This window comes from Phaseolus vulgaris, unplaced genomic scaffold (genome assembly GCF_000499845.2).
Source record: "Phaseolus vulgaris cultivar G19833 unplaced genomic scaffold, P. vulgaris v2.0 scaffold_13, whole genome shotgun sequence".
NCBI lineage: Eukaryota > Viridiplantae > Streptophyta > Magnoliopsida > Fabales > Fabaceae > Phaseolus > Phaseolus vulgaris.
Window position 1 is genome coordinate 459,869 of NW_027174082.1, and position 14,053 is coordinate 473,921.

The 14,053-nt window shown below is 35.9% G+C and overlaps 1 protein-coding gene across 1 annotated transcript; it reads left to right on the forward strand.

The window, feature by feature from the left end:
• Positions 1-10,653: 10,653 nt before the first annotated feature.
• On the forward strand, positions 10,654-11,574 carry LOC137816927 (uncharacterized). The gene has a single exon (XM_068620102.1). The coding sequence runs from the start codon at positions 10,654-10,656 to the stop codon at positions 11,572-11,574; it is 921 nt and encodes a 306-aa protein (XP_068476203.1).
• Positions 11,575-14,053: the final 2,479 nt, after the last annotated feature.

The following is a 14,053-nucleotide window of genomic DNA, read 5'->3' on the forward strand; positions in this document are numbered from 1 at the left end:
TTTGTCGAAACAACCGATTGTTTTATACTTGGGTGTTTTTAGAAAAGGTTGAAAACTATTTTTATGGTTGACTTGCTGTCAAAACCAAAACAACCGATTGATTCGTGGAAACAACCGATTGTTTGCTTTGGTACCATAACAGAAAAATGGTTTGTGCTTTGACTGAGCATTAAATGATTTTCTAACTGTTTACACTCCAGTTTTTAATGCTTTGACCAATCTTTAAATGCAATGAAAAGTTTGTTAAGATTTGATAACAAACAACATCTTTGATATATACAGAAAAACTAATTTGAGTTTTTCACTGATTTTGAGTTTTTGAAAAGTTGAGATTGCTTAGAGATTGAGATTGATCAAAGAGTGTGAGCTTATCTGTAACAAGTGTAATCCTTGTATCTGTTGAAAGAAACCTTGTGTGTTTGCTGAGAAGTGTTGTGTGTTCTTGAGGGGATCAAGATCAGCATTCTTAGTGTTGGTGTGTTGACCAAGAGAAGTGTGTGTCTTGAGGGGATCAAGGTCACTTTCTTGGTTGTGTTGTAAGTGATCTAGGTTTGATTGCTTAGTGGTATTCCTCAGTGGTTTCTGAGAAGACTGGATGTAGCTCTGGGTTTAGAGTGAACCAGTATAAATCTCTGTGTGCATTTTCTCTATCCCTTAACTCTTTAAATTCAGTTTTTATATTTGTAAACTGGTATAAACAACCAATTGTTTATGCGAAACAACCGATTGTTTTTCTGGTGTTGTGCTTTTAGCTTTGTGTTTTGAAAAATTGATTTCTTAATCAAGATATTCTCGAAGTAATTTCATTCAAAGCTTAAAAGTTTTCGAAATCCCTCTTTAAACCATTCACCCCCCCTCTAGTTTAAAGCCATACATTATAACAATTGACATCAAGAGCTTGGTTCTTGAAAGTTATTCAAGTTGATCCAAAAATCTTTTTTCTATGGCTGGAAAACAATCTTTTGAGGAAGGTGCTTCAATCTAGAAACCACCTTTATTCTGTGGATTGAATTACAAGTATTGGGAAGCCAGAATGAAAATCTTTGTGGAATCTATTGATCAAGGAATTTGGGATTCAATTGAGAATGGTCCTTTCATTCCAAAGTTTAAAAAGAATGGTTCTTTAATTGCAAAGCCTTGGTCTCAATGGACCAATGATGAATGTAAAATGGCCAAGCTTGATTGTACTGCTCAAAATATAATAGCTTCTACACTAGATACTAATGAGTTTTTCAGGGTATCAAAATGCAAAACTGCTAAAGAGATGTGGGACACACTCAAGGCTGCTCATGGAAACAATGAACCAAAGGAGGCAAGGTCAAAGAGTCAAGCAAGAAGGAAAAGAAGGCAAAACAAGAAAAGCCCCAACCTCTGCTTCATGGCACTTCATGGCCAGAAAGGAGGATGACTCAAGTAGTGTAAGTTCATCTAACTCCTCAAACTCTGAAAATTATAGTCAATTGCTTCAAGTCTTTCAAGAAACGCATGAAGAAGCCAACTGATTGGCCCTCTTGAACAATCGGTTAAAGGGAATGAATAGCTGGCTTGAAAACAGAGTAAAATCACTGGAAGAGGAATTAGAAAATTCAAAAATAGATTTTGAAAACCTTGAAATTGTTTACAAAAATTCCTCTTGCAAGTGTGATACTCTTGTTTGTGAAAATTGTGAAAATCTTGAAAAGAAGGTCCACTATCTTGTTAAAACTATGGATAAGCTTTCTAAAGGTCAATCCAACTTTGAGAATGTCTTGGCATCTCAAAATTGTGTTTTTGGAAAAGCTGGATTGGGCTTTAACCCACAAAACAAACAAGATAGATTTTCAAAATCATTTTTGAAAATGCCAGAAAAACAACCGATTGTTACATGCTTCTATTGCATGAAAAGAGGTCATTCTGTGAGGTTCTGTAAAATCAGAAAATATGTTGTTCCTAGGGGCTTTATGAAGTGGATTCCTAAGTGCAATAAAGATTTAATTGATGAATGTAAACCAAATGGACCCACATTCATAAGGGGACCAAATCTTTGTACTTGAAGATCTTCTTTCTAGGAAAACTTGGAGGAGAGCAAGCAACAATGGTACTTGGACAGTGGATGCTCCAAGCACATGACTGGGGACAAATCAAAGTTCTTGAGCATCTCCTTTAAGCAAGAAGGGCATGTCACCTATGGGGACAACAACAAAGGAAGGATTCTTGGGAGAGGATCCATAGGAGACAAAAACATCTTGGTCATCCATGATGTGCTCTATGTAGATGGACTAAAGCACAATCTGTTGAGCATTAGCCAACTATGTGACAAGGGATATCAAGTGATGTTCAAGTCAAACACATGTGAAATCTGTCTACCCAACACCAAAGAGCTAATGTTGGTTGGTAAAAGAGTCAATAATGTGTATCTTCTAGATATCTCTTCACCATGTTCAATTTGTTGTCTTCTATCCAAGCAAGATAAATCTTGGCTTTGGCATAGAAGAATTGCTCATATTCACATGAATCACTTGGACAAGTTAATTTCAAGGGATCTTGTGATTGGGCTTCCAAAGCTCAAGTTTGAAAGGGACCATATTTGTGAAGCTTGCCAAAAAGGGAAACAAGTGAAAAGTTCTTTTAAAATAAAAAATGTTGTTTCTTCTTTAAAACCTCTTGAGCTTCTTCACATGGATCTTTTTGGACCATCAAGAACTACGAGCCTTGGTGGAAATTACTATGCTCTTATTATTGTTGATGACTTTTCTAAGTTCACTTGGACTCTTTTCTTGGAATCAAAGAGTGATGCCTTTTCTGCATTCAAGAAGCTAGCAAGAAGGTTGCAAAATACAAAGAACAACAACATAGGCTCTATTAGAAGTGATCATGGAGGAGAATTCCAAAATGAGAAGTTCAGCAAGTTCTGTGAAAAGATGGGGATTCTGCATAATTTCTCTGCTCCAAGAACTCCACAACAAAATGGTGTGGTAGAGAGGAAGAACAGGTCTCTTGAAGAGCTAGCAAGGACAATGCTTAGTGAATCATCTCTTCCTAAGTACTTTTGGGCTGATGCAGTGAGCACTTCTTGTTATGTGATGAATAGAGTGCTTATTAAGCCTATTCTGAAGAAGACTCTATATGAACTCTTCAATGGAAGGAAGCCTAATATCAACCATCTCAGAGTTTTTGGCTGTAGCTGTTTCGTTCTCAACAATGGAAAAGAAAACTTGGGGAAGTTTGATGAGAAAGCGGATCTTGGCATCTTCATAGGGTATTCTCTCACAAGTCATGCATACAAAATCTACAACAAGAGGTTGATGACTGTAGAAGAATCAGTTCACGTTGTCTTTGATGACATAGATCGTAGAAACATCCAAATCCCGAAGACCAGAGCTGAAGAGGATGAACAGAGCATCAGTTTGGAGAAGCTGGAAATCTGTGCAGAAAAACAACTGATTGATTCGCAGAAACAACCGATTGAAATTCTGCAAGAGAGTGAGCTGCCCAAAGAGTGGAGAATTCCTAGAGATTTGTCAATGGAAAACATCATAGGGCAGATAAAGGAAGGTGTCTCCACACGTAGCTCCATCTCAAACTTCTGCAGGCACACAACTTTCGTCTCACAAATTGAACCAAAGTCAATTGATGAAGCTCTCAAGGATGAGAAGTGGGCTGAAGCTATGCATGAAGAGTTGAATAAGTTTGCAAGGAATGAGGTATGGTTTCTTGTCCCTAGAACAGATGAGATGAACATTATAGGTTCGAAGTGGGTGTTCAGGAACAAGTTGGATGAAGATGGTGTGATCACAAGGAACAAAGCAAGGCTAGTTGCCAAAGGCTACAATCAAGAGGAGGGCATAGACTATGATGAAACCTTTGCCCCTGTTGCAAGGTTGGAGGCTGTGTGGTTGCTGCTGGCTTTTGCTTGTATGAGTGGTTTCAAACTCTTCCAAATGGATGTCAAGAGTGCCTTCTTGAATGGCTACATCAATGAGGAAGTGTATGTAGATCAACCACCGGGCTTTGAAGATCATAAACATCCCAACCATGTCTTCAAGTTGAAGAAAACTTTGTATGGAATAAAGCAAGCTCCAAGGCAGTGGTATGAGAGGCTTAAGAACTTTCTGCTATCTCATGGTTATGAAAGGGGAATGGTAGACAAGACTCTCTTCATCAAAAAGTCAAATTCAGAAATAATTCTTGTGCAAATCTATGTTGATGACATCATCTTTGGTGCTACACAAGATAATTTGTGTGAAGAATTTATGGCTACAATGAAAGGTGAGTATGAAATGTCTATGATGGGAGAACTGTCTTTCTTTCTTGGATTGCAGGTTAAGCAAACAAATGATGGGATCTTTCTATGTCAATCAAAGTATTGCAAGGAGATTCTCAAGAAATTTGAAATGGAGAGTTGCAAAGAAGCAAACACTCCAATGTCATCAAGTTGCTACATGGATGCTGATGCTGCTGGAAAGAGTGTAGATCAAACCAAATACAGAGGATTGATTGGCTCTTTGCTATATCTAACAGCTAGTAGGCTGGACATAATGTTTGCGGTGTGTCTTTGTGCAAGATATCAAGCAAATCCTAAAGAGTCACACTTCAAAGCTGCAAAAAGAATTCTGAAATATCTCAAAGGAACATCATCTGTTGGGTTATGGTATCCTTCTCACTCTCCAATTCATTTTATTGGTTATTCAGATTCTGACTTTGCAGGTTGCAAGCTAGATAGAAAGAGCACAAGTGACACTTGCCACCTTCTTGTCTCAAGCCTAATCTCATGGCATAGAAAGAAGCAAACATGTGTTGCTCTCTCTACTGCTGAGGCTGAGTATATAGCTGTTGGAAGCTGCTGTGCATAAATTCTGTGGCTCAAACAATAACTTGCAGACTTTGGATTACAAATCAGCAAAGTCCCTTTGATGTGTGATAACACAAGTGCCATCAATCTTACCAAAAATCAGATTCAGCACTCAAGGACCAAACATATTGAGATAAGGCATCATTTCATTAGGGATCATGTAAGCAATGGAAACTGTGAAGTGAAGTTTGTGGAGACCAAACTGCAGTTAGCTGACAACTTCACTAAACCACTACCAAAAGAGAGGTTCTTCTTTCCAAGACATGAGTTAGGTATCCTTGATCTTAATAATCTCTCCTAAATCTGTTTTGATACATGTTAAAGTCTATTTGTGAAGACAAATAGGGAGAGAATTAATTGGTCTTGTGTATCCTTATCTGAAACTGTTTAAATATGTTAAAATCTCTTATATAAAACTGTTTTCTGCTACTGCTGATAGAAACAATCGATTCTTTCGAGTAAACAACCGATTGTTTATAAGGATTTATGCTTTCAAAATGTGAAAATCTAACCTGCTGCTGTAAGAAGCATTGAACTGTATATATGCTAGTTTTGCAGGTATTGTTTCAGATTCAATCAGATCAAACACAAGCACCAGGGATTTGTCTTCATCAAATAGGGGGAGATTGTTGAACCAAATAGTGTTCAATCATTGAAGAATCCAAACCCCTTTGAAGGATGTTGAAGGCTGGCTGTGCTTGCTGTTGCTGAGCTGTCTTAGATAGCATCTGGGGTAGATTGTATATGTAATCCATTCTTGATTGAATCCAAAGCATAGGCATTCTCAATCCTTTTTAAAAGAAAAGTGTTTTTCAAGCTAAGTGAAAAACAACCTGTTGTTTTGTCGAAACAACCGATTGTTTTATACTTACGTGTTTTTAGAAAAGGTTGAAAACTGTTTTTATGGTTAACTTGCTGTCAAAACCAAAACAACCGATTGATTCGTGGAAACAACCAATTGTTTGTTTTGGTACCATAACAGAAAAATGGTTTGTGCTTTGACTGAGCATTAAATGATTTTCTAACTGTTTACACTCCAGTTTTTAATGCTTTGACCAATTTTTAAATGCAATGAAAAGTTTGTTAAGATTTGATAACAAACAACATCTTTGATATATACAGAAAAACTTATTTAAGTTTTTCACTGATTTTGAGTTTTTGAAAAGTTGAGATTGTTTAGAGATTGAGATTGATCAAAGAGTGTGAGCTAGGTTTTTCTCTTGTATTGATTTCAGATTTGTTTCTGTAACAAGTGTAATCCTTGTATCTGTTGAAAGAAACCTTGTGTGTTTGCTGAGAAGTGTTGTGTGTTCTTGAGGGGATCAAGATCAACATTCTTAGTGTTGGTGTGTTGACCAAGAGAAGTGTGTGTCTTGAGGGGATCAAGGTCACTTTCTTGGTTGTGTTGTAAGTGATCTAGGTTTGATTGCTTAGTGGTATTCCTCATTGGTTTCTGAGAAGACTGGATGTAGCTCTGGGTTTATAGTGAACCAGTATAAATCTCTATGTGCATTTTCTCTATCCCTTAACTCTTTAAATTCAGTTTTTATATTTGTAAACTAGTACAAACAACCAATTGTTTCTGCGAAACAACTGATTGTTTTTCTGGTGCTGTGTTTTTAGCTTTGTGTTTTGAAAAACTGATTTCTTAATCAAGATATTCTCGAAGTAATTTCATTCAAGACTTAAAAGTTTTCGAAATCCCTCTTTAAACCATTCACCCCCCTCTAGTTTAAAGCCATACATTCTAACAATTATTACAAATAGCTATCTCATGCCTATATCCTAAAATGTTTCTTCTGAAAGAGAACATTTTGATTGTGTAGCTATGAACATCATTGTATCTGCACTGGATTCTAATGAATTGCTCAAGGTTTCAAAATGTAGTTCTGCCAAAGAAATGTAGAATACCCTTGAAGAGTATCACAAGAATCCAAGGAGTGCCTTGATGGACAAAGAAGAATCTTTTTCTAAATCTTTCTCTTCAGAATCCAGAAGGGAGCTTTGTCTTATGACAAAAGAAGAATCTGGATCAAGTCAAGCTGCTGGAAACAAAAATTGTCAGGACTCAAGTGATTAGAGTGAAGAGGAAACATTTAGCTTGCTGTTTAAGAAATTCAGTAAGTTCCTAAAGAAGAAAAACAACAAAAGTGACTCATCCAACAGGTTTGATAGAAAGAAACCTACTGAGTTTAACATTAACATATATACATGCTTTGGATGTGGTGAACATGGTCATATTAAAACTGAATGTCCCAACAAAGAGAGGAAAAACTTCAAGAAGCATGAAAAGAAAGGAAAATCAAGAAGAGCTTACAATGATGACTCATCAAGCTCCTCTTCAAGTGATGAAGAAGAAGCAAATTTATGTCTAATGGCAAGACAAGAGAGTGACACAAGCAGTGTAAGTTCAAGCACTTCTATTAATTTTGAGAATTATAGTCAACTTCTTGATGCCTTTAATGAAACTCATGGCCCTTTTAAATAAACGATTGAAAGGTTAAAACAACTCGTTGGAAAATAGAATCAAGATCTTGGAAGAAGAGTTGAACAATTCAAAAACTGATTTTGAAAATTTGGAAATGATCTACCAAAACTCTTCTGGTAAGTGTGTTAATTCAAGTTTTTGTGAAAATTGTGAATCTCTTCAAAAGAAGGTTCATTATCTTTTAAAAACGGTGGACAAGTTTTCCAAGGGCCAATCAAATCTTGAAACAGTTCTTGCATCTCAAAAGTGTGTTTTTGGAAAGGTTGGACTGGGATTTAACCCAAATAACAAGAACAAATTTGTTTCAAAACCCTTTTCAAGTTTCTTTGAAAAACAACCTGTTGTTTTGTCGAAACAACCGGTTGAAATTTGTCATTATTGCATGAAAATGGGCCACACTATTAGATTTTGCAGAGAAGTAGGTTTTCTATTCCCAAAGATATTTTGAAATGGGTTCCTAAGGTTTCTAAGGTTCCTACTAACATCATTGGACCCAAATTCATAAGGGGACCAAATCTTGCTTCTTAATCTTTTCTTGTAGGCATCCTTGGCAGCCAAGAATCATTTTTAGACTTGAAGAATGACTGCTAAAGGGAAGAATATTAAGAGCAAAGACAATCTGATGGAAGAAGCCCCAACACCAACTCTATTGAAAGGCCACCAACATGTCAAATGGAGTCAACCACTAGAATTATGGTCAAGAGGATCCAAGAGGACGCATTTTACATGCCATAAACTCTAGTGTAGAGTAGCATTTTATTTCTTGTCAAAATTAGCATAGGAACTTTATTTGTAATTTTTCTTATAATTGATTTTGGCACCTAAAACACCAACCTAGGTAAACTTAGAGTTTTTAAAAACCTCTAAATTTACCAAGGCCGGTCTAGAAAGCCCATGGAGGGGGTGAGCTTACAAACTAGACACACCCCTCCCCATGTGCTCATTTAGGCGTTACTTTTGGGAGAGAATTCATTTGAATTTCCCTCCACTTTCTTTTGAATTTCCAGCCCTCATAAACACTATAAATAAGAGGGTTTTGCTCATGTATTTGCAAGATTAATATACTAAGTGAATTGCTGCCAAATTGTGCCAATTTCACTTCTTGCCCAAAAACCTCTTAGGTTAGGCTATTGATCTTCAAATTTCCCCCTTACCAAAGAGAGATGGCCTCATCACTCTCAATCCCTACCTAGCATGCACCTTCAAGGTCACCATACCTCCTAGGTGGACCTTGTTTCGCTTACACTCCATAGAGCTTCCGTCGATCTCCAACAATTCTACAAAATCATGAAGGCACTTTTCCATCATTTGGTATCTAGAGCCATGGTCTTCAAGAGATAAGTGCCTTATTTCGTTTTTATTTTTGTGTTCATTCTAAATTCGTGTTGTTCTTCAAGTTTTCCATATTGTCTTGATGTTTTTTACATTTTAATTTGATTTAGATGCTATTTGGAGAAATCCAATCGGTGCATTGTGTTCAAATTGTTCTTGAGCTTCTAATTTTCAAATTTGTGTAGGATTCTATATAGATTTGTGTTGTTGTTCTGTTTTTGGTTTATTTGAGTCTTTATTGCAATTTTAATTGGTTTATATTGTGTTGATTTGAGTGATTTTGATTTTTTGAATCCAATTGTGTTTTGTCAAGTCATGTTTTTCCTAAATTGTCATCAATTCCATGTAGTGCTGTTTTTGATAATTTTGGTTGTTTGATTTGCTTTGAGTCCAGTTTTAATATGAAATTGTTTGATCCTTTGGTGCATTTTTCTTTTAGATTTGAGTTCATATTTGTGTGTTAGATCCAAACAAATTCTTATACATCAATTCCATTGTGTTCTTGAAGTTTCTTCAAACTGTTTTTTAATTCCAGGATTAGGATTACATTGTTTTAACTCTATGCTGGCTGTTTTTACTTATCAAATTAAAATCCGTTGATTAAAAATTGTGAAATTCTGGATTTACACAGATTGATGTGTTAGAAAAACAAGAAAAAAAGAATCAAGTCAAAATACAAAATAGAAAAAAAATGATAAATCAAATGAAACAAGTGTACATCCTGACGCGAACAGAGACGGTAATTTGACAACATATTTGAAAAATTTAGCACAATTAATTGGTGCATTTTTTTTGTGTGATTCCAGCGCCAAAATGCTAAGATCTTGAACTGTTTGTGGTTAAAATTTCAAATATCCAGCTCAGCATAAATTTTCTAAGTCACGCATTTTGTACCTCAAATTTCCAGTAGTACTGTTTTGGTTTTCTTAATCAATTCTAGTGTCATTCCTTAGGTTCAATTTGTGTGCCACCTTTTATTTAGTGCCTTATTTGATTGCTTGTCAAATTTATTCAATATTCTTTCAAGTTGTGTCATACAAATTACTCCATTTTCTATTGTCCTATTCTAAATTTGAATTGTTTTTTGCTTTTGTTGACCTCTAATTGTTCGTGAAAGAATTTCAAAGTGGTGCTTGTTAAGTTGGAATTAACCATTGTGGTGAGTCCATCCCTACTTAGTAGGTACTATTTTTGAAGATTTAAATTGAGTAACCTTAAGAGGTTAAGGCAAAGGCTGCAGCAAATAAGATTACAAACACATACAAATTGTGGAACGCAACAAGAAAGAGTAACAAAAGACAAGGAGTTCATAGTATAGGAAATCTAAAACTTAATTTTGTAATTCAAGTTCTCTTGTATTTCCTTTGAATTGTAATTACATTCAACTTTGATTAATTAGTGGAATAATTACGTATTAGACGGTGAGTGTGTCTTCAATGGCTCTAAGTGTCTAGAAGCCTCACCTTAGGATTCGTCTAGTTTTAAAGTTTTTTTAGTTAGTAATCTTTAATTGTGCTTAATTAATTGTTTTGCTTTAATTACTTGTTTTGTATTGTTAATCGCTTTGCATTGTTTTCTTTGCATAAAATTGTGTTTTTCATTCCTACTTGTGATCTAAGTAAATTACTTAGAAAAAGGTTTGTGACAAGTTTTCAGGGATAGATTTTGGCAAGGAAAGACTTGGTACTTAAGAGATCCTAGTGATCCACCTCTCTTTCCTAGAAAGCTACCTTCATTACTATCCATATCTTTTTTGGGGTAAAATACTTATAACACAAAACTTTAACCATGTCTTCTCAATCTCGTAATTCTAATGAAAGTGAGGGAACATCCATCAAATCTCTTGTGGAAAAAATTGCACAAGATGTTCAAGCACTTTCATATAGACAATTGCAACATGAGTCTCAACTTAAAGAAAGGGATGCTCAATTTGCTTTGATGCAAGATGAGTTGAAAGTGGTTAAAGAAAAAAATGAATACACCAAATCCAAAAAAAGTTCGCATGCATATAGCTCTAGGGGCAATGAGTCATATGGAGAAAAAAAATCTTAAAATCAATGAATATTACCAACAACCTCTTAGGAGAGTTAGAAAGGAAAAAGAAAGCCCAAGAGAGGTTAGGGTAGATCTACCTTATTTCCATGGCAAAGAAAATGTAGAAATCTATCTAGATTGGGAGATGAAAGTAGAACAATTGTTTGCTTGTCACAAAGTAAGTGAAGAAAACAAAGTACCCTTAGCCACTCTAAGTTTTCAAGGCAATGCTATGTATTGGTGGACTACCCTTGAGAGAGATAGGCGTCTTCATAAGGATCCTCCCATAGGATATTGGAATGATCTTAAGGGAGCCTTAAGACGCCGCCATATTCCTTCTTATTACAATAGGAAGTTAATGGACAAGCTCCAAAGACTCCAACAAAAGACCATGAGTGTAGAGGAATATAGGCAGAAAATGGAACTATACATGATGAGAGCCTCCATTAGGGAATCTGAATCCACTACCATAGCAAAATTCTTAAGTGGGCTCCATCTTGAGATTAGAGATAGAGTTGAACTCTTACCCTACCAAGACTTGAATGATTTAGTTCAATTGTGCATCAAGGTTGAACAACAAAATTTGAAGAAAACTTCAAGTCGTAGGGAAGATTCATACCCTAATTCTTATCCAAGAAGTGAGTTTAAAAGGGAGGAAAGTGTACCTAAAGAAAAACTAAGAGAAACTCCCGAAAGTGTAGGAAAAGATATGTTCACTCCACCTATCCGCGCTAGAGATGTCAAGTGCTTTAAATGTTATGGAAGAGGTCATGTGCAAGCTAAATGCCCAAATCAAAGAACTTTGTTTTTAAGGGGGGTAGATGAGTATAGTAGCTGTGATGATGTACCTAGTGGGATAGAAGAGGAGAAGATGTACCTACTGGGATAGAAGAGGAGAACAATGAAAGAGTATATCCATGTGAGAGGGAATTAATGATGATTAGAAGAACCCTCAACAACCAAACTAGCGTGAACCTAGAAACACAAAGAGAGAACATCTTTCATACAAGATGCAATGTTTTCGAAAATACATGTTCTCTCATTGTGGATAGTGGCTCTTGCTACAATTGTTGTAGCGCTAGGATGGTTGAAAAGCTAAATCTACAATTAGTCCCTCATCCAAAACCTTACAAACTTCAATGGATCAATGAAGATGGGGAACTAACTGTAGACAAACAAGTGAAAGTCGAGTTTTCTGTGGGTAACTACAAAGATAACGTTTTATGTGATGTAGTTCCCATGGAAGCTTGTCACATCTTATTGGGTAGACCTTGACAATTTGATAAGAAAACCATGCACAATGGTCTAACCAACGAGATTACCTTCACCCATAACGAAAAGAAGTTTATACTTAATCCTTTATCACATTCACAAGTGGTAAAAGATTAAGTACAAATGAAACAAAAGAGGGATGAAGAAAAATTAATAATAACATTAGAAAAACAAAGAGGCCTTAGGGAGCCAAAGGCGTGGGAGAAGAGTGTTCCTTCCCACAAGGTCATTCATCAAGAAGAAAGAATTAAAAACACATTTGAAAATATGATTCTTGTTGAACAACCTTCAAGCCTTTTAAAAGGAACACATAGAAAAATTCATAACGAGGCTAATAACAACAATTTAGAACAAAAGAGGAAACACTTAGAAAAGAAAATTTTGTACTCCTCTTTAAAGAAATATTGTGAAAAGTTATCGAAAACAATAGAAAAACAAAAGGAATGGCAACTTAATAAAATTGATTTTTATACAACTGCTCAAACTAACACATTTGCTTTGTTTGATGATTCCCATAGATGCACATTTGATCCGAAAGGACGAGCCTAGTTGTCAAAGCAAGAAAAAGGATGCTATTCGAGATCAACCCTGTAAATCTGAGGATAGATCTTCTCAAGAAGGAGGAGATGATGGACACCATCCAGCCACATACATTACCCTACTAATGACGAGGACGAAGCCTTGGATTTGAGGACAAATCCTTTTCAAGAGGGAGGAGATGATGGAAGAGGCCCCAACACCAACTCTATTGAAAGGCCACCAACATGTCAAATGGAGTCAACCACTAGCATTATGGTCAAGAGGATCTAAGAGGACGCATTTTACATGCCATAAACTCTAGTGTAGAGTAGCATTTTATTTCTTGTCAAAATTAACATAGGAACTTTATTTGTAATTTTTCTTATAATTGATTTTGGCACTGAAAACACCAACCTAGGTAAACTTAGAGTTTCTAAAAACCTCTAAATTTACCAAGGCCGGTCTAGAAAGCCCATGAAGGGGGTGAGCTTACAAACTAGACACACCCCTCCCCATGTGCTCATTTAGGCGCCACTTTTGAGAGGGAATTCATTTGAATTTCCCTCCACTTTCTTTTGGATTTCCAGACCTCTAAACACTATAAATAAGAGGATTTGGCTCATGTATTTGCAAGATTAATATACTTAGTGAATTGCTGCCAAATTGTGCCAATTTCACTTCTTGCCCAAAAACCTCTTAGGTTAGGCTATTGATCTTCAAATTTCCCCCTTACCAAAGAGAGATGGCTTCACCACTCTCAATCCCTACCTAGCATGAACCTTCAAGGTCACCATGCCTCCTAGGAGGACCTTGTTTCGCTTACACTCCATAGAGCTTTCGTCGATCACCAACAATTCTACAAAATGATGAAGGCACTTTTCCATCACAATCTTTGTACCTACACTTTTCAATTGTATATGTCTTGCAAGGTTCTTTGAATGTCAAGACACATCCTTGGGACATGCATAATGTTGATCAAAAGAAACTTCAAAGAGAATATGTGTGTTTTCTTTTCTCATTTTATAAGTGTGCCTTGTGACCATATGAACATCTCAAAGTTTTCTTTTTTGGTGAATCTATTGGGGTTCTCTGTGCAAAGGTATGAGCAAATTGCATACTACATTTTCATCAATTTAAAAGGTAATTTTTGGTTATGAAAAATGTTCTCTTTGCTGTCACAGTAAAACAACCGATTGTTTTTTCGAAACAACCAATTGTTTTTCCTCTAGCACCTCTATATAATGCTACCAAGTTTTCTTATGCAGGATTAAGCCATTCTTCTTTTTCAAATCTTGCTTTTGGTCAAATATGGTTGGGGTGTGCCTCAGAATTTGATAATAAAAGATTATATCCAGTTATTTTCTTGAAAGCTCTGTGTCATGTTCTATTCTTGGAATGTCAACATTGTTTGTATTGCTAGTCTACTATATTATCATTCTGATTTGTTCTTTGTACAACCCTTCTCATTGTCTATTTGTGAGAGCAAATAGGGGGAGCTGTTTATGCTTGATTTGGTTGTATAAGATAACTTTAAAACTGATGCATTATGTTGTTGCTTCTCTGCACTTGAAAGCACT